The sequence below is a fragment of the Oncorhynchus mykiss genome, chromosome 9, assembly GCF_013265735.2.
Source record: "Oncorhynchus mykiss isolate Arlee chromosome 9, USDA_OmykA_1.1, whole genome shotgun sequence".
Taxonomy (NCBI): Eukaryota; Metazoa; Chordata; class Actinopteri; order Salmoniformes; family Salmonidae; genus Oncorhynchus; species Oncorhynchus mykiss.
Window position 1 is genome coordinate 70,893,247 of NC_048573.1, and position 22,733 is coordinate 70,915,979.

The following is a 22,733-nucleotide window of genomic DNA, read 5'->3' on the forward strand; positions in this document are numbered from 1 at the left end:
AATAATAATTACAGAGAGTCATTTGATAAAGATTAATCTTCAGTTTAATGATGCCAAAGACACGACACCAGCATGGTTAAGGCAAAGGGTGGCTACTTTGTTGAACACTTTTTTTGGTTACAATTTGATTCCATATGTGTTATTTCATAGTTGTAAAAATAAAGAAAAACCCTTGAATGAGTAGGTGTGTCCAAACGTTTGACTGGTGCTGTAGGTCAAAACATTAATTAGTAGAAACACTTTTATCTCTGCCACCTTCATAGACATTTCCATTGAATCTTATTCATGATTGCTGGAACAGTGGCCTATATGAGATATGTTGGTGATCTAACAGCAGGTGCTTGAAACCAGCTAATAATGAACTAGGGCTTTCGAAGCAAAACCTGATGTGCATTAACTCTTAGCAATTACTGCATCTAACATGCCCTGTACTGTACACTGTACATCTATTATAGTAACACCTCTTACTCCTCTCTGCTTATCTGAACTGTCTCCATCCCACTATGTCAACATAACGGATAAATCTGTTTTATCCTCCAAAACACCATTCCACCCCCACCATCACCCCCACCAACCCCACCACCCCCACCATCACTACCAGCACCACCACCCCCACCACCCCCACCATCACTACCAGCACCACCAACCCTCCCCCCACCCCCACCACCCTCACCACCCCCACCATCACTACCAGCACCACCACCCCCACCATCACTACCAGCACCACCACCCCTACCATCACTACCAGCACCACCACCCCCACCATCACTACCAGCACCATCACCCCCACCACCCCCACCATCACTACCAGCACCACCACCCCCACCATCACTACCAGCACCACCACCCCCACCATCACTACCAGCACCACCACCCCACCATCACTACCAGCACCACCACCCCCACCACCCCCACCATCACTACCAGCACCACCACCCCCACCATCACTACCAGCACCACCACCCCTCCCACCCCTACCACCACCCCCACCACCACCGGCGCCCCCACTGCCATCCCACCCCCACCACCCCCACCACCACCATCACTACCAGCACCACCACCCCCACCATCACTACCAGCACCAGCACCCCCACCATCACTACCAGCACCATCACCCCCACCACCCCCACCATCACTACCAGCACCACCACCCCCACCACCACTACCAGCACCACCACCCCCACCACCCCCACCATCATTACCAACCCCCCCCCCCACCCCCACCAACCCCACCCACCCCCACCATCACTACCAGCACCACCAGCACCACCACCCCCTTTCCCCCACCCCCACCACCCCCGGCGCCCCCACTGCAATCACCACCAAAAGTACATTATTTAGTCGACACTGTTAGTAACTTTACTTCTAACCCAGGGGATCCTGCTTCTGCAAGCTGTTTAAATACTATCTATCTTTGGACTGCAAAAATACTTGCAAACCCAGCAATTTGGAATCTGTCGATCTCTAGCTGTCCCCGGCTGTAATAGTACTTTCTAGTCTGCAGACTTTAAAAAAAAACCTTCTAATATTGTCAAGTTTTATTTCAACCGTCCTCTGCATGACAAATCAGTCAGTGAGTCCGTTTCCCTCCCACCTCCCCCGTGACATGGGTACGAACTGCCAACATTCCAAATGACACCCTATTTCCTATGTAGTGCACTACTTTGGACCAGGGCCCTATAGGGGTTGGTGCATTATTTTGGACCAGGACCCTATGGGATGTAGTGCACTACTTTGGACCAGGGTGTAGTATGTAGTCCACAACTTTTGATCAGGACCCATATGGTGCCATTTGGGACAGAGCCATGGAGTGCTGTAATAGAGTGGGCCAAAAGGAATGATTGGCAGAAAGGTGATTCTACTGTTCTGTTCTAACATGTGAGGAAAACAGGAGGCCCCCTCCTTTATGATTCACTGCCCTGCGAGGAGAGTTAAGGAGAGAACCATGGAACATCAGAGAGAGGGGTTGGAACTAATATTTAGCCAAAAGGCTGGCCTGGTACATTTATATTGGAATCATTTAGCTTTTATCCAGAGCCACGTAAAAGGGCAGACAGTACTGCAAATGTGGCGGCAGCTGGCAGGGCACAGAAAGCAGGACAGAGGAAGCAGGTTGGAAGGCTTGGTTGAGGAAGCTGAGGTTGGGTAGAGGTAGATGGCTTGGCTGAGACAGGTTAGATGTAGATGGCTGAGACAGGTTAGATGTAGATGGCTGAGGCAGGTCAGAGGTAGATGTATTGGCTGAGACAGGCTAGAGGTAGATGGCTGAGGCAGGTCAGAGGTAGATGGCTGAGGCAGGTTAGAGGTAGATGTCTTGGCTGAGACAGGTTAGAGATAGATGGCTGAGGCAGGTCAGAGGTAGATGTCTTGGCTGAGACAGGTTAGATGTCTTGGCTGAGGCAGGTCTGAGGTAGATGTCTTGGCTGAGGCAGGTTAGATATAGATGGCTGAGGCAGGTCAGAGGTAGATGTCTTGGCTGAGACAGGTTAGAGATAGATGGCTGAGGCAGGTCAGAGGTAGATGTCTTGGCTGAGGCAGGTTAGAGGTAGATGGCTGAGGCAGGTTAGAGGTAGATGGCTGAGGCAGGTCAGAGGTAGATGTCTTGGCTGAGGCAGGTTAGAGGTAGATGTCTGAGGCAGGTCAGAGGTAGATGTCTTGGCTGAGGCAGGTTAGAGGCAGATGGCTGAGGCAGGTCAGAGGCAGATGGCTGAGGCAGGTTAGAGGTAGATGGCTGAGGCAGGTTAGAGGTAGATGGCTGAGGCAGGTCAGAGGTAGAGGTCTTGGCTGAGGCAGGTTAGAGGTAGATGTCTGAGGCAGGTCAGAAGGCCGAGGTAAGATAGAGCAGCAGACAAGATCTTAAAAGGAAGGTGTGGCTGTTCTAATGGTTTTACTAACAGTCGCAAATTCCCTTTAAACCCAGTCTGCTGTGAGGTCAGAGGTTAGAGGTCATCAGAGGTCAGAATGCCGCGCCGCTCGCCCATTGGACAGCCGGCCAGTAAACACCCTCTCAGTGTTTTCTCACGGCCAGAGAGACACAAAGTGGATTTTTCAAACAGACGTTTCAGAAAGGCACAAGCAGAAGTTAATGTAAAGTAACAGTGCTGTGATGTTCATATTTACGAAACCTACATTTGGTCAAAGAAAAATAGAAGAAGATCCGAACAACAGTAAAACAACTAGAGTGAACAACAGAACTAAACATAGGCCCACATCCTGAAATATAGTGGCTCTGACGAGCATGGCTCAAAGCAGCAGAAAAACAGACATTGATTTTGGCCTGGAGCTAGCTGAGGTAAAAAAAAAAAAAGGCTCGTTGAAAGCAGAGAAGTTAAAAGCAGCCGTAAAGCCCTGCGGAGAAGGAGAGAAAGACAGAGACAGACACAGAGAAAGAGACACAGGGAGACAGAGGGCAGAGGAGGATTGTGGGTAGCGGGAACATCCAAGCAGCCTACTCACATTGACGATGGCCTCCTTGGTCTGGGCCATGTCTGATATGACTCCGTCTGTGATGATGAGCAGGACAAAGTACTGAGAGCCGTCCTGTACGGCCGCTGCGTATCTGACAGAGATAGAACAGAGACTGCATTTGTAGACTGTAAATTAACTGCAAGAAGCCCAAATACATTTCATATTGGAATAAAACGTAATCATTTCAAACCTTGCTTACATTTGTTTACGATCAAGTCTTTTTATTGTTCGTGGAAATACTTGGGAGCAGATTTGCCTGTGTTTTTAGTGTATCCTCTGTCTATGACATAGACGCTCAGAATGTATCAACATATTCTGGGAATCCACCATAGTGTGCCTCTGAACTGTGTATAGTTTTACCTGCCCTGCGCTGTTTGACTGGGGGGGAAAAAACAACAACACATTAAAAGGCAATCTCTTTTCAGATACTAACTTCCTGTCACCAGAGAGCCAGAGTCCCAGAGCCTCAATATAGACATGTTAAGTACAGCCTGCTGTGTACTGTAACTCTCCTGTCTGTGATGAGCCAAAGTCTCAGCAGTATTCTGTATGTACGTGGCCTAGTTTTCACCACCCATCCCTAGCTGTCCATAACATGAATAATTTACTGATGTGTTTAGCAATGCAAGTTGCTGTATTGTCTCTGTTATATATATATGTTTTGTTTGTTGTTGTTATTGATGGATTGCCAGGTAGGCTCTGACCAGGGGCTGTATGCATTAAGCCTCTCAGAATAGAATTACTGATCTAGGATCAGCCCTCATCCCGCCCGTCCATGTAATCTTATTCATTATGATCTGCTCCTCTGAGACGTTTCATACGGACCCTGATCTTATTACTGTAACTAGAGAAGACAACAGTGACAACATCCAAGTGCTCATTATGCCAAAACGAAGGACGTTATTGACATTTCAGCCAGACCTCTGGGGTTTGTTGAGTCCTTTCTCCTGCTTTCTAATTTTGCCTGTCAAACGATTGGCTCTCTGGAGTCTGGAGTCGACACTTGAATTTGTGTGTGTGTGTCATCATAAGACAGAGACATGAGAGATTACTGCTGTTTGGGAAGTTAAATGGACATCAAGCGAAACACGCACACTCACACACACGCACGCACGCACGCACACACACACACACACACACACACACACACACACACACACACACACACACACACACTCACACACACGCACGCACGCACGCACGCACACACACACACACGCACACCAAGCCTACTCGTCAAGCGAAACACACACACACACACACACACACACACTCACACACACACGCACACACACACACACACACACACACAAACAACATGTGACCACTTATTAATTTGTTCTGGGACTTGACCACAAGTTACATCTGTTACCGCGGCAACAGTTTTTAAAATTTATTTTTTTTTATTTTATATTTTTTTTTTTTTCCCTTTTCATTAAATCACCACACATCCAAAAAACTGATAGTGTCTGTTAGTGGTCTGTCTGGATCAGGGTGGAGATGAAGGTTTCCTGAAGGTTTGTCTTTCAACTTATTTTCTAACCAAGGTTGAAATGTAGCCTGGTCCCAAATCTGTTTATGCTGTCTTATCATTCCTTTCTTTGGCTATAGGAGATAGCTGTACAACACAAACGGATCTGGGATCAGGCTATATGAGTTGATAGGAGAGCGTCGGTACGGTCTGTCTCGGGGGCTCACGGTCACACTCACTTTGCCACGTGGTTGACAACCGGAGAGAAGTTGGTGGGTCCGTAGAGTTGTACAGTCTTCAGACTCTGATGGTATGCTTCTAGAATCCCCTCCATTCCGTTGCAGTAAGGGTTCTCTATGTTGCCATTCTGTGATGGAGTAAATACAAAACATGTAACCTGAATTAAACTCGACAAAAACTATAAACGCAACATGTAAAGGGAACTGAAACAAAAGATCCCAGAAAAGTTCCATACGAACAAAAAAAGCGTATTTCTCTCACATTTTGTGCACACATTTATTTACATCCCTGTTAGTGAGCATTTCTCATTTGCCAATATAATCCAACCACCTGAAAGGTGTGGCATATCAAGAAGCTGATTAAACAGCATGATCATTACTATTACATCATTACGTGATCAACACTGACTTGTTAAATAGTTAATAGTTAAATAGTTAAATAAAGGTTAAATAAATCAAATAAAAATACACAGGTGCACCTTATGTTGGGGGCAAAGGCAGTTTTGTCACACAACACAATCCCACAGATGTTTAAAGTTTTGAAGGAGCGCGCAATTGGCAAGTTGATTGCAGGAATGTTCACCAAAGCTGTTGCCAGAGAATATAATGTTAATTTCTCTACAATAAGCAGCCTCCAACATCGTTTTAGAGAATTGGCCACACAACCACAGACCACGTGTAACCACGCCAGCCCAGGGCACCAGCTGTTCCGGAAGACTGTGTGATCACACTCTCCGCAGCCGATGTGAGTAAGACCTTTAAACAGGTCAACATTCACAAGGCCACAGGGCCAGACGGATTATCAGGACGTGTACCGCGAGCATGAGCTAACCAACTGGCAAGTGCCTTCACTGACATTTTCAACCTCTCGCTGTCCGAATCTGTAATACCAACATGTTTGAAGCAGACCACCATAGTCCCTGTGCCCAAGAACACTAAGGTAACCTGCCTAAATGACTACCGACACGTAGCACTCATGTCTGTAGCCATGAAATGCTTTGAAAGGCTGGTCATGGCTCACATCAACACCATTATCCCAGAAACCCTAGAGTCACTGCAATTTGCATACCGCCCTAACAGATCCACACTGCCCTTTCCCACCTGGACAAAAGGAACGCCTATGTGAGAATGCTATTCATTGACTACAGCTCCGCATTCAACACCATAGTGCCCTCAAAGCTCATCACTAGGTTAAGGACCCTGGGACTAAACACCTCCCTCTGTAACTGGATCCTGGACTTCCTGACGGGCTGCCCCCAGGTGGTGAGGGTAGGTAACAACACATCTTTAACGCTGATCCTCAACACTGGAGCTCCCCAGGGGTGCGTGCTGCCATCCTGTACTCCCTGTTCACTCGTGACTGCACGACCATGTACGACTCCAACACAATCATTAAGTTTGCCAATGACACAACAGTGCGTAGGCCTGATCACCGACAACGACGAGACAGCCTATAGGGTGGAGGTCAGAGACCTGGCCGTGTGGTGCCAGGACAACAACCTCTCCCTCAACATGATCAAGACCAAGGAGATGATTGTGGACTACAGGAAAAGGAGGACCGAACAGGCCCCCACTCTCATCAACGGGTCTGTAGTGGAGCAGGTTGAGAGCTTCAAGTTCCTTGGTGTCCACATCACCAACAAACTAACATGGTCCAAGCACACCAAGACAGCTGTGAAGAGGGCACAACAAAAACTATTCCCCCTCAGGAGACTGAAAAGATTTGGCATGGGTCCTCAGGTCCTCACCAGGTTCTACAGCTGCACCATTGAGAGCATCCTGACTGGTTGCATCACCGCCTGGTATGGCAACTGCTTGGCCTCCGACCGCAGGCACTACAGAGGGTAGTGCGTACGGCCCAGTACAACACTTAAGCCAAGCTTCCTGACATCCAGGACCCCAAGCGGTGTCAGAGGAAGACCCTAAAAATTGTCAAAGACTCCAGCCACCCTAGTCATATCCTGTTCTCTCTGCTACCGCAAGGTAAGTGGAACCGGAGCACCAAGTTTAGGTCCAATTGGCTTCTAAACAGCTTCTACCCCCAAGCCATAAGACTACTGAACATCTTATTTGTATATTTGTAAATTTTTTAAACTGCATTGTTGGTTAAGGGCTTGTATTCAGCATTTCACTGTAAGGTCTACACACCTGTTGTATTCAGCATTTCACTGTAAGGTCTACACACCTGTTGTATTCAGCATTTCACTGTAAGGTCTGCACACCTGTTGTATTCAGCATTTCACTGTAAGGTCTACACACCTGTTGTATTCAGCATTTCACTGTAAGGTCTACACACCTGTTGTATTCAGCATTTCACTCTAAGGTCTACACACCTGTTGTATTCAGCATTTCACTGTAAAGTCTACTACACCTGTTGTATTCAGCATTTCACTGTAAGGTCTATCTACACCTGTTGTATTCAGCATTTCACTGTAAGGTCTACACACCTGTTGTATTCAGCATTTCACTGTAAGGTCTACACACCTGTTGTATTCAGCATTTCACTGTAAGGTCTACACACCTGTTGTATTCAGCATTTCACTGTAAGGTCTACTACACCTGTTGTATTCAGCATTTCACTGTAAGCTCTACTACACCTGTTGTATTCAGCATTTCACTGTAAGGTCTACACACCTGTTGTATTCAGCTTTTCACTCTAAGGTCTACACACCTGTTGTATTCAGCATTTCACTGTAAAGTCTACTACACCTGTTGTATTCAGCATTTCACTGTAAGGTCTACACACCTGTTGTATTCAGCATTTCACTGTAAGGTCTACTACACCTGTTGTATTCAGCATTTCACTGTAAGGTCTACACACCTGTTGTATTCAGCATTTCACTGTAAGGTCTACACACCTGTTGTATTCAGCATTTCACTGTAAGGTCTACACACCTGTTGTATTCAGCATTTCACTGTAAGGTCTACTACACCTGTTGTATTCAGCATTTCACTGTAAGGTCTACTACACCTGTTGTATTCAGCATTTCACTGTAAGGTCTACTACACCTGTTGTATTCCGCATTTCACTGTAAGGTCTACACACCTGTTGTATTCAGCATTTCACTGTAAGGTCTACTACACCTGTTGTATTCAGCATTTCACTGTAAGGTCTACTACACCTGTTGTATTCAGCATTTCACTGTAAGGTCTACTACACCTGTTGTATTCAGCATTTCACTGTAAGGTCTACACACCTGTTGTATTCAGCATTTCACTGTAAGGTCTACTACACCTGTTGTATTCAGCATTTCACTGTAAGGTCTACTACACCTGTTGTATTCAGCATTTCACTGTAAGGTCTACTACACCTGTTGTATTCAGCATTTCACTGTAAGGTCTACACACCTGTTGTATTCAGCATTTTACTGTAAGGTCTACTACACCTGTTGTATTCAGCATTTCACTGTAAGGTCTACACACCTGTTGTATTCAGCATTTCACTGTAAGGTCTACTACACCTGTTGTATTCAGCATTTCACTGTAAGGTCTACACACCTGTTGTATTCAGCATTTCACTGTAAGGTCTACACACCTGTTGTATTCAGCATTTCACTGTAAGATCTACACACCTGTTGTATTCAGCATTTCACTGTAAGGTCTACACACCTGTTGTATTCAGCATTTCACTGTAAGGTCTACTACACCTGTTGTATTCAGCATTTCACTGTAAGGTCTACACACCTGTTGTATTCAGCATTTCACTGTAAGGTCTACTACACCTGTTGTATTCAGCATTTCACTGTAAGGTCTACACAAAATATTTGGTTTAAAAAAAATTTAAAAATAAAATGTATCCTTACTTTGCGGGGCTATGGCGGTGGAGACCCTGTTGATGACCTGCTCATTAGTTTTATTGTACAACACCATCCCCAACCAGCTTTGCGGGTAGGAGAGTAGGACCAGTAACCGGAAGGTTGCTGGATCTAACACCCTAGCCGACAAGGTACAAATCTGTTGCTCTGGCAGTTAACCCCCAACAACAACTGCTCCCCAGACGCCGATGACACGTTTCGGTTTGAATAGATTCAGTTGTGCAGCTGACTAGGTATCCCATTTCCATCCACATTAACTGGGCAGGGTAGCCTAGTGGTTAGAGCGTTGGACTAGTAACCGGAAGGTTGCGAGTTCAAACCCCCGAGCTGACAAGGTACAAATCTGTCGTTCTGCCCCTGAACAGGCAGTTAACCCACTGTTCCCAGGCCGTCATTGAAAATAAGAATTTGTTCTTAACTGACTTGCCTGGTTAAATAAAGGTAAAAAAAAAAAAAAAAAAAAAAAAAAAAAATTGATTGAAGAATCCGTCAGGCTTATAGAAGCCAAATTGCACAATAAAAGGTTTTAAATGAATCCCGTGTTTAATTTATGCATGCTCATATCTGTCAAAGGAACACACATGTTCAATCCCTCACACACACACACACGCACGCACGCACACACACACACACACACACACATATATATATAGAAACTCTACTGGGAAAGGTATATCATATGTATGTAAATGCTGTGCAAGAAGTCAGTTAGAGCCAGCCACATTAATAAGCACCAGAAGAAGTCAGTCACCAGAAGAAGTCAGTCAGAGCCAGCCACATTAATAAACACCAGGAGAAGTCAGTCAGAGCCAACCACATTAATAAACACCAGAAGAAGTCAGTCAGAGCCAGCCACATTAATAAACACCAGAAGAAGTCAGTCAGAACCAGCCACATTAATAAACCTGCTGAATGTTTGAAGTGTGCTTCTTTGAGTCATTACTAACAGCATTATTAACACCCTCAGTGATGTACTGTACAGTAGATAGCTATAGCTACATCTGCGGGCAGGTGTTGTACAGTAACTAGCTATAGCTACATCTGCAGGAAGGGGCTGTACAGTAACTAGCTATAGCTACATCTGCGGGCAGGTGTTGTACAGTAGATAGCTATAGCTACATCTGCAGGAAGGGGCTGTACAGTAACTAGCTATATCTACATCTGCGGGCAGGGGTTGTACAGTAGCTAGCTATAGCTACATCTGCGGGCAGGGGTTGTACAGTAGCTAGCTATAGCTACATCTGTAGGCAGTGGTTGTACAGTAGCTAGCTATAGCTACATCTGTAGGCAGTGGTTGTACAGTAGCTAGCTATAGCTACATCTGTAGGCAGTGGTTGTACAGTAGCTAGCTATAGCTACATCTGTAGGCAGTGGTTGTACAGTAGCTAGCTATAGCTACATCTGCAGGCAGGGGCTGTACAGTAACTAGCTATAGCTACATCTGCAGGCAGGAGCTGTACAGTATAGTTACCAGTGAGGATCCATCCATCCTTCAGGCAGAGGCTGTACAGTATAGTTACCAGGGGAACTCATTGGACATCAGATAATACCTAGTTTTGCACCAAACTCTGCAAGCTCTACCAGCCCCAGTGAGAATCTGTAGTGTGCGTGTGTGTGCGCGTCTGCAGTCATAGGACGATGATAGATAGTTACCAAGGGGAACTCGTGGGATACATGTCCATCGGGGGGCAGCTTGGCTCCGAAGCCCAGAGCAGGGAACATCTTGTCACTGTCATAGTCCTGAATGATCTCTCCTACAGCCTTCAGGGCCATGGCGTATGCATTCATCTGGTACGGGTTCATGTAGTGGAGGGAGGTGGACTGGGACGGGTTACCTGGAGAGCAACCCAGGTGGGTTAGAATGCAGGGTTCAGAGTTCAGAGCTTGAGTAGAGACAGCAGCCTGCTGGACTTGAGAGCCTCACAGTAAGAGATAGTCAGCTTATAGAGCTGTAGAATACAATACAAATAATGTATCAAAATAGTACCAGCCCTCACCATTGGATGCTGTGAAATCAATGGCCACCGTGAAGTGAATCTGAGTTCTGGAAGAGAAGAACAGAGAAAAATATTGATTTTAGATATTGTAACAGAGAACTCCTGGTGTTTAATTTATAGTTGGGTTGAGTCTCTCTCTCTCTCTCTCTCTCTCTCTCTCTCTCTCTCTCTCTCTCCTCTCTTTCCAAAGCAAGTGAAATAGATAATAAACAAAAGTGAAATAAACAAAAAATGAACAGTAAACATTACACTCACAAAAGAATAAAGACATTTCAAATGTCATATTATGTATACAGTGTTGTAACGATGTGAAAATGGTTAAGGTACAAAAGGGGAAATATCAAAATTGGATTTGTTTTCAAACTCTTTGTGGGTCTGTGTAATATGAGGGAAATATGTGTCTCTAATATTGATCATACATTGGGAAGGAGGTTAGGAAGTGCAGCTCAGTTTCCACCTCATTTTATGGGCAGTTTGCACATAGCCTGTCTTCTCTTGTGAGCCAGGTCTGCCTATGGCAACCTTTCTCAATAGCAAGGATATACCTTTCTCAATAGCAAGGATATGCTCACTGAGTCTGTACATAGTCAAAGCATTCCTTCCTTTTGGGCCAGTCACAGTGGTAGTATTCTAGGTTGCTCTGTTTTTTGGTTAATTCTTTCCAATGTATCAAGTAATTTTATACTCATGATTTGGTTGGGTCTAAATGTGTTGCTGTCCTGGGCCTCTGTTGGGTCTGTTGGTGATTGTGAACAGAGCCCCAGTGGTGTTTTACATTGTACACAGAGGATATTTTTTGCAGAATTCTACATGCAGTCTCATTTTGGTGTTTGTCCCATTTTGTGAATTATTGGTCTCTCTCTCTCTCCTACAAAGTTACAGTTACATCCTAGTTGCTCGGCTTGAAGATATAATCCTCCCCATCTGTCCAGGAGACCACCTCAATTACCCAGAAGCCATCACTCTGCTCTCTGCTTCAGCTCTCACCTGGGAGAAAAGCACCGACCGAACCGACCAAGCCGGCTTTCCTGTTCAACCGAGTCGGCGCCTCAAAAAAAACAACATATTTATTTTATATATGTTTTATTTTTTATCCTTCTCCCAGGAGCGTGAGATAAATGAATTCACAGTAGCAGCAGAGAAGCAGCCAGTCTGGTTTCCAAGCCCAGTTAGGCAGCAAGCCAGTCCAACTACATGCATGGCCACACATCTGGATGGCTAGCTTCGCTTGGCTGGACTGCACCCTTACCACTTTTAAGACTTATAAGACGTGTTTGACTGACAGGACAGCAATTACTACAAACATTGACATACACTGAGTATACCAAACATTAGGAACACTTTTCTAATATTGAGCTAAACCCCTCTCCCCTTTTTCCCCATGAACAGCCTCAATTTGTCGGGGCATTGACTCTACAAGGTGTCAAAAGCATTCCACAGGGATGCTGGTCCATGTTGACTCCAATGCTTCCCACAGTTGTGTCAAGTTGGCTGGATGTCCTTTGGGTGGTGGACCATTCTTGATACACACAGGAAACTGTTGAGCATGAAAAACTCAGCGGCGTTGGAGTTCTTGATACAAACCGGTGCGCCTGGCACCTACTACCATGCCCTGTTCAAAGACACTTAAATATTTTGTCTTGCCTATTTACCCTCTGAATGGCACGCATACATAATCCATGTCTCAATTGTCTCAAGGCTTAAAAATCCTTCTTCAACCTGTCTGCCCCCCTTCATCTACACTGATTGAAGTGGATTTAACAAGTGACATCAACAAAGGATTATAGTTTTCACCTGGATTCACCGGGACAGTCTGTCATGGAAAGAGCGGGTGTTCGTAAAATGTTTTGTACAGTCAGTTGAAGTCGGAAGTTTACATACACCAAAGCCAAATACATTTAAACTCAGTTATTCACAATTCCTGACATTTAATCCTAGTAAAAAATGCCTGTCTTAGGTCAGTTAGGATAACTAATTTATTTTAAGAATGTGAAATGTCAGAATAATAGTAGAGAGTGTGATTTATTTCAGCTTTTATTCATTTCATCACATTCCCAGTGTGTCAGACGTTTACATACACTCAATTAGTATTTGGCAGCATTGTCTTTAAATTGTTTTAATTTGGGTCAAATGTTTTGGGTAGCCTTCCACAAGCTTCCCACAATAAGTTGGGTGAATTTTGGCCCATTCCTCCTGACAGAGCAGGTGTAACTGAGTCAGATTTGTAGGCCTCCTTGCTCGCACACGCTTTTTCAGTTCTGCCCACAAATTTTCTATAGGATTGAGGTCAGGGCTTTGTGATGGCCACTCAAATACCTTAACTTTGTTGTCCTTAAGACATTTTGCCACAACTTTGGAAGTATGCTTGGGGTCAGTGTCCATTTGGAAGATCCATTTGCAATGTACCCCCACAATATGATGCTGCCATCCCCGTGCTTCACCGTTGGGATGGTGTTCTTCGGCTTGCAAGCCTCCCACTTTTTCCTCCAAACACAACGATGGTCATTATGGCCAAACAGTTCTGTTTTCTTTCATCAGACCAGAGGACATTTCTCCAAAAAGTACGATCTTTGTCCCCATGTGCAGTTGCAAACCGTAGTCTGGCTTTTTGATGGCGGTTTTGGAGGAGTGGCTTCTTTCTCGCTGAGCGGCCTTTCAGGTTATGTCGATATAGGACTCGTTTTACTGTGGATATAGATACTTTTGTACCTTTTTCCTCCACCATCTTCACAAGGTTCTTTGCTGTTGTTCTGGGATTGATTTGCACTTTTTGCACCAAAGTACACCAAAATTGTTGGAAAAATGACTTGTGTCATGCACAAAGTAGATGTCCTAACCGACTTGCCAAAACTATAGTTTGTTAACAAGAAATTTGTGGAATGGTTGAAAAACGAGTTTTATGGGGGCATCATTTTCACTTTTGGATGAATTGCATTCCCAGAGTGAACTGCCTCCTACTCTGTCCCAGATGCTAATATTTGCATATTATTATTAGTATTGGATAGAAAACAGAGTTTCTAAAACTGTTTGAATGATGTCTGTGAGTATAACAGAACTCATATGGCAGGCGAAACCTGAGAAAAATACAACCAGGAAGTGGGACATCTGAGGTTTGTAGTTTTTCAAAGCCTGGCCTACCAAATACACATTGAGATATGGATGAGGTTGCACTTCCTAGGGCTTCCACTAGATGTCAACCATTTTTTGAAACTTGAATGAGGATTCTACTATAAAGGAGGGGCTCATGAGACCTCTTTGAGTCAGTGCTCTGGCAGAGAGCCTTGGTCTCATGACGCACCATCCCGACAGAGTTACCTCTCGTTCCAGTGCCTTTCTGAAGACAAAGGAATTCTCTGGTTGGAACATTATTGATGTTTTATGTTAAAAACATCCTAACGATTGATTCCATACATCGTTGGACATGTTTCTAAAGGACTGTAACAGAACTTTTTGAGTTCTTGTCTGGATGAAATGCTCGCGCCTCATGTAGATGGATTACTGGGCTGAACACGCTAACAACAAGTGGCTATTTGGACATAAATGATGGAGCTTTATGGAACAAATCAGTCATTTATTGTCAAACTGGGATTTCTGGGAGTGCCTTCTGATGAAGATCATCAAAGGTAAGTGAATATTTATGGTGTTGTTTCTAACTTTGTTGATTCCAAAATGGCGAATATTCCTCTGGCTGTTTTGGGTTCTGAGCGCCGTTCTCAGATTATGATCACAACGAGATACAGATTATGCTTTTTCCGTAAAGTTTTTTTGAAATCTGACACAGCGGTTGCATTAAGGAGAAGTCTATCTTTAATTCTGTGAACAACACTAGTATCTTGTATCAATGTTTATTATTAGTATTTCTGCAAAATCACCGGATGTTTTGGAATCAAAACATTACTGCATGTAAGGCGCCAATGTAAACTGAGATTTTTGGATATAAATATGCACATTATCGAACAAAACATACATGTATTGTGTAACATGATGTCCTATGAGTGTCATCTGATGAAGATCATCAAAGGTAAGTGATTAATTTGTATCTAGATTTCTGCTTTTTGTGACTCCTATCTTTGGCTGGAAAATCTTTCATTTGCTGTATTGGACCTGTTAAGGATATGGCAGACATACTTTGGAGAGATTGGGTACCCCTAGTAAACTGGAAAAAAAATCTGTCAAAAATTGCTAATATATGCAAATAAAGATTATTATTGGATAGAAAACACTCTAAAGATTCTAAAACCGTTGGAATTATGTCTGTAAGTATAGCAGAACTCACCGGGCAGGCATTCTTCCAAACTAGTTTTTGTGGCCATGAAAGTTGGAGCAACTTTGACGTCATGGCCCCCACCCTTCCCAACCAGTTATGATTCTGGGGACACTTTCTATCTCTTCCGCTAGATGTCCTCTTTCAGTAGAGCTTTGAATCGTTCAAATCCCGCGAGAATTGACCCTATGGGAGTGAAATTAGTGCGTGCCACGAGAGAATAGGCTGTGCGTATGGGCGCGAATTGGTCCCAGCCATTCCTTTGTTCCAGCACTCAAGAGAAGGGCAGACGATGGCCGATTGAATTGAAGTTTGTTTTGCGTGTCTAAAACATCATAAAGCTTGCTTCTGCACTTAGTTTGACCTGTTTAGTCAACATATAATATGTAATTTTGAAGTTTTGATGCGCAACTTTTCCGGACCAGAGGACGTTTTGGGTGCATTTCAGCTGATGTTATTAGCAGTAGCTAATACAAAGACGCAAGACTTGAAACCAAACGATGTATTGGGTAAGTATGAAGCCTTCCAGAACATTCTGAACGAAGACCATCGAAGGTAAGGGAATATTTATGCTTAAATCTGTGTTTCTGTTGACTCCAACATTACGTGGAAATGTAGCTTGGAACTGAGCGCTGTCTCAGCATATGGAATAGTGTGCGATTTCTGTAACGTTAAAAATAAATCTAACACAGCGGTTGCATAAAGAAGCAGTGTATCTTTCTAACTATATGTAGAACATGTATATTTAGTCAAAGTTTATGATGTCTATTTACGTTATCTTGCCGCGCTACATAGATTTCCTGCGGGCATTTTTGAGTAATTTCTGAACGTGAACTCACTGTAAATGGACATTTATGGATATAAATGGCATATTATTGAAAAAAAAAAATATGTACTGTGTAACATGTCATATTACTGTCATCTGATGAAGATTTTCAAAAGGTTAGTGAGCGATTTATTTTTTAATCCTGCGTTTGTTGATTGCATGTTTTGGCTATTCAAATGAGCTGTGTCTGGTGGTGGTTTTACATATATATGTGCTATGTTTTCGCCGTAAAACATTTTAGAAATCTGACTTGCTGGCTAGATGAACAAGGTGTTTATCTTTCATTTGAGCTATTGGACTTGTTAATGTGTGGAGGTTAAATATCTTTAAGAATATTTTTGCGTTCCATGCGCCACCGTTTCAGCTGAACGTGGGAGGGTTGATCCCCAATTGGGAACCAGTATCGTAGACAGGTTAATGTGTGAAAGTTACATATTAAAAATAAAAATAAATGAATTTCGCACGCTGCCTTTTCTGCGGAATATTGTTGAGGTGTTCCGCTAGCGGAACCCCTGCGCTAGAAAGGTTAATGACTCCAACCGAAGTGTATGTAAACTTCCGACTTCAACTGTATACTTAAACCATACGATAAACTGGAGCTACACAAATAAAACGGTGTTAAAAGTTAAATTACACAAGTAGACAGAAATACTGTATATTATTCTCAGTAGGCTTCATGGTAAATAACTGTAAACTCCTAGAGTGTGCAGCTCAGTAGGCTTCATGGTAAATAACTATCAGCTCCTAGAGTGTGCAGCTCAGTAGGCTTCATGGTAAATAACTATTTATATATATATATATTTATATTTATATATATTTATATTAGTTATAGTTATAGTAACTGACCTCTGGTCAGACCAGACTGGACATTATCCTTATACTGGGAAAAAATCCTTATATCCCTTCCAGACACACAAGTTGCAAGTCAATGAATAAATATATAAAGACTTGGAGAGCTGAGAGACAAGACAGAGTAAAGACAGTCATTTCCCTGATGGGTTTGTTAGGCACAATAACAAGCAGAGAGAGAGAGAGAGACAGAGAGAGAAAGATAAAGAGAGACAGATAAAGAAAGAGAGAGAGAGAGAGAGAGAGAGAGAGAGAGAGAGATAAAGATAAAGATAAAGAGAGACAGACAGACAGACAGACAGACAGACAGACAGACAGACAGACAGACAGACAGACAGACAGACAGACAGACAGACAGACAGACAGACAGACAGACAGACAGACAGACAGACAGACAGACAGACAGACAGACAGAGAGATACAGAGAGAGAGAGACAGAGACAGAGACAGAGACAGAGAGAGAGAGAGAGAGAGAGACAGACAGACAGACAGACAGACAGACAGACAGACAGACAGACAGACAGACAGACAGACAGACAGAGTTAACGAACACGACCCGATGGTAAACAAAGTAGTGTTAATTAATGGGAGGAAGAGTTACTACTAAACATGTTCTGACAAAACCCTCATCAACAGCTCTCCAAGCTGTCAGGGTCTGTTTTCTTGTTCAGACTCATCTGATTCCCACTTCTGTTGTATTGTATATTAACATCATCCATGTTAAATGGAGTCCTGTGTTAGTCATCTCTATTGTATTTTTGCCTACAGTGTATAATCATGGTTTATCATTAGGCTGTCAGTGTATATGCAAACAGCCTCACTAACATTTAGGAAAACTGCGAGATAAGGAGTCCTTTCCCAAAAGGTTTCTCATAAACCAATAATGAGCCGAGGGAGGTGAAAGTAGTCATGATTTGACAGGAAACTAAGTGTCCATAATGAGAGACAAGGGATTAGTGATAACTAACGTAGTATCGAAACTACACAATGAATAACCTCATCACTGCTGTTCTACGCAGTGTTTCAATTAAATATATAACGCTGACAACTGTGTGTCATCACCATCACGATAATTACCGTCATCATCGACACCATAATCAATATCATCATCATCAGTAACACCATCATCACATCATCATCACATCATCATCAGTAACACCATCATCACATCATCATCAGTAACACCATCATCAATATCCCCATCATCATTATCATCATCATCATCCTCATGATCATCATCATCATCATCAGTAACACCATCATCATCATCATCATCATCATCATCATCAGTAACACCATCATCATCATCATCATCATCATCAATATCACCATCATCATCATCATCATCATCATCATCAGTAACACCATCATCATCATCAGTAACACCATCATCATCATCAATATCACCATCATCATCATCATCATCATCATCAGTAACACCATCATCATCATCATCATCATCATCATCATCAATATCCCCATCATCATCATCATCAATATCACCATCATCATCATCATCATCATCATCATCAGTAACATCATCATCATCATCATCATCAGTAACACCATCATCAATAATATCACCATCACCATCAACATCAGTAACACCATCATCATCATTAATAACACCATCATCATCATCATCAATATCAACATCATCATCATCAGTAACACCATCATCATCATCATCATTAATAACACTATCATCATCATCAATATCATCATCAACATCATCATCAGTAACACCATCATCATCATCATCATCATTAATAACACCATCATCATCATCATCATCATTAATAACACCATCATCATCAGTAACACCATCATCATCATCATCATTAATATCAATATCCCCATAATCATCATCATCATCATCATCAGTAACATCATCATCATCATCAATATCCCCATCATCATCACCATCAATATCCCCATCATCATCATCAGTAACACCATCATCATCATCAATATCCCCATCATCATCATCATCATCATCATCAATATCACCATCATCATCATCATCATCATCATCATCATCAGTAACATCATCATCATCATCATCATCATCATCAGTAACACCATCATCAATAATATCACCATCACCATCAACATCAGTAACACCATCATCATCATTAATAACACCATCATCATCATCATCAATATCAACATCATCATCATCAGTAACACCATCATCATCATCATCATTAATAACACTACCATCATCATCAATATCATCATCAACATCATCATCAGAAACACCATCATCATCATCATCAACTTTAATAACACCATCATCATCATCATCATTAATAACACCATCATCATCAGTAACACCATCATCATCATCATCATCATCATTAATAACACCATCATCATTCATAACACTATCATCATCATCATCATCATCATCATTAATAACACCATCATTCATCATTAATAATATCATCATCATCATCAGTAACACCATCATCATCATCATTAACAACACCATCATCATCATCATCAATATCACCATCATCATCATCAGTGACACCATCAGCATCATCATTAATAACACCATCATCATCATCATCAACATCATCATCACCATTAATAACACCATCATCAATATCACCATCAATATCACCATCATCATCATGAATATCACCATCATCAGTAATAACACCATCATCATCATCACCATCAATATCACCATAACCATCATCATCATCATCATCAGTAACACCATCATCATCATCAGAAACACCATCATCATCACCATCATCATCAGTAACACCATCATCATCATCAATATCACCATCATCATCACCATCATCAATATCACCATCATCATTAATAACACCATCATCCTCATCACCATCAATATCACCATCATCATTAATAACACCATCATCATCATCACCATCAATATCACCATCATCATCAATATCACCATCATCATTAATGACACAATCATCACCATCAACATCATCATCATCATCATAATCATCATCAGTAACACCATCATCATCATCATCATTATCGTCATTATCATTATCGTCCTCATCATTATCATCATCATCATTATCAACATTAAAACCATCATCATCATCATGCTCATTAAAACCATCATCATCATTACCATCGTTACCATCAACATCAACATCATCATCATCATTAAAACCATCATCATCATCATCACAATAATCAATCACCACCAACACCATCATCTAAATTCTGCCAGTAGTAGTATTTATTCTGGTTAATAATCATGAATTCCTTTCGCATACAGTATGTCTATAAACAATCTGCAAACAGCATCACACGCGCTTAATAAAACCCTAAGCCATATTTCAATCATGAGAAATGCAAAGGATGACAGCCAAGGAACTTGAACAGAAGGAAAGGGAAGTGAATTTGGGGGAAAACAAACTTCCCCTTCATGTCCCCATCCATTCCCTAAGAGGTGAGACTTTAAAGACATAGCTGTAGCTAGCTGTTAGCATTGTGCTTCTTCTATGGTGATTAACAATGATTGACTCTCCTCATATAGCCTGGTTACATCAGATTGAATCCTGTGATTACCATGGTGAGCAGAAAGGGTGAAGCAATCAGTGTGTTTTTGTCACGTTCTGACCTTTATATCCTTTGTTTTGTATTTATTTAGTATGGTCCGGGTGTGAGTTGGGGTGGGCAGTCTATGTTTGTTTTTCTATGATTTGGGGATTTGTTTCGGCCTAGTATGGTTCTCAATCAGAGGCAGGTGTCATTTAGTTGTCTCTGATTGAGAATCATACTTAGGTAGCCTGGGTTGCACTGTTTGTTTGTGGGTGATTGTCTATGTTAGTTGCTTGTGGCAGCACAGGTCTCATTTATAGCGTCACGGTCGTTATTGTTTTTGTATTCAGTGTTCAGTACTTTCTTTAATTAAATATTCATCATGAACACATACCACGCCGCATTTTGGTCCTCCGATCCTTCTCGCCTCTCCACTTCAGATGAAGAGGAGGAAGACCGTGACAGGTTTAAGAAATTTAGCTCCATTCAGAAATCCACAGCCTGATGTTTTAATGTCCCTAGTCCCTAGTCATATCATAAAGCAGGAAGCATCCCAACCCTAGTCCCTAGTCATATCATACTGCAGGAAGCATCCCAACCCTAGTCCCTAGTCATATCATACAGCAGGAAGCATCCCAACCCAAGTCCCGAGTCAAATCATACAGCAGGAAGCATCCCAACCCTAGTCCCTAGTCATATCATACAGCAGGAAGCATCCCAACCCAAGTCCCTAGTCATATCATACAGCAGGAAGCATCCCAACCCTAGTCCCTAGTCATATCATACAGCAGGAAGCATCCCAACCCAAGTCCCGAGTCATATCATACAGCAGGAAGCATCCCAACCCTAGTCCCTAGTTATATCATACAGCAGGAAGCATCCCAACCCTAGTCCCTAGTCATATCATACAGCAGGAAACATCCCAACCCTAGTCCCTAGTCATATCATACAGCAGGAAGCATCCCAACCCTAGTCCCTAGTCATATCATACAGCAGGAAGCATCCCAACCCTAGTCCCTAGTCATATCATACAGCAGGAAGCATCCCTACCCTAGTCCCTAGTCATATCATACTGCAGGAAGCATCCCAACCCTAGTCCCTAGTCATATCATACTGCAGGAAGCATCCCAACCCTAGTCCCTAGTCATATCATACTGCAGGAAGCATCCCAACCCTAGTCCCTAGTCATATCATACTGCAGGAAGCATCCCAACCCTAGTCCCTAGTCATATCATACAGCAGGAAGCATCCCAACCCTAGTCCCTAGTCAGATCCTATTGCAGGAAGCATCTTTACCTAATCATATCATACTGCAGGAAGCATCTCTTCATAGTCCCTGGTCATATCATACAGCAGGAAGCATCTCTTCCTAGTCCCTAGTCATATCATACTGCATATAGCATCTCTTCCTAGTCCCTAGTCATATCATACAGCAGGAAGCATCTCTTCCTAGTCCCTGGTCATATCATACAGCAGGAAGCATCTCTTCCTAGTCCCTAGTCATATCATACAGCAGGAAGCATCTCTTTCTAGTCCCTAGTCATATCATACAGCAGGAAGCATCTCTTCCTAGTCCCTAGTCATATCATACAGCAGGAAGCATCTCTTCCTAGTCCCTAGTCATATCATACAGCAGGAAGCATCTCTTTCTAGTCCCTAGTCATATCATACAGCAGGAAGCATCTCTTTCTAGTCCCTAGTCATATCATACTGCAGGAAGCATCTCTTCCTAGTCCCTAGTCATATCATACAGCAGGAAGCATCTCTTCCAGTCCCTAGTCATATCATACAGCAGGAAGCATCCCTTCCTAGTCCCTAGTCATATCATACAGCAGGAGGCATCCCAACCCTAGTCCCTAGTCAGATCCTATTGCAGGAAGCATCTTTACCTAATCATATCATACTGCAGGAAGCATCTCTTCATAGTCCTAGTCATATCATACTGCAGGAAGCATCTCTTCCTAGTACCTAGTCATATCATACTGCAGATAGCATCTCTTAGTCCCACATCATATCATACTGCAGATAGCATCTCTTCCTAGTCCCTAATCATATCATACTGCAGGAAGCATCTCTTCCTAGTCCCTAGTCATATCATACTGCAGGAAGCATCTCTTCCTAGTCCCTAGTCATATCATACTGTTGATAGCATCTCTTCCTAGTCCCTAATCATATCATACTGCAGATAGCATCTCTTCATAGTCCCTAGTCATATCATACTGTTGATAGCATCTCTTCATAGTCCCACGTCATATCATACTGCA

General features: G+C 42.8%; 1 protein-coding gene across 4 annotated transcripts in view; it reads right to left on the minus strand.

Annotated features, from left to right (window-relative positions):
* The window catches only part of LOC110531262 (copine-8), a 210,250-nt gene that overhangs the window by 11,579 nt on the left and 175,938 nt on the right, over nucleotides 1-22,733 (minus strand). For all 4 annotated transcript variants that reach the window (XM_036988905.1, XM_036988908.1, XM_036988907.1 and 1 more), the window contains 4 exons: nucleotides 10,991-11,037; nucleotides 10,647-10,828; nucleotides 5,179-5,306; nucleotides 3,457-3,559 (listed from right to left, as the gene is read on the minus strand). In XM_036988905.1, the coding sequence (XP_036844800.1) occupies nucleotides 3,457-3,559; nucleotides 5,179-5,306; nucleotides 10,647-10,828; nucleotides 10,991-11,037 (460 nt within the window). The remainder of the gene's footprint in view (nucleotides 1-3,456; nucleotides 3,560-5,178; nucleotides 5,307-10,646; nucleotides 10,829-10,990; nucleotides 11,038-22,733) is intronic.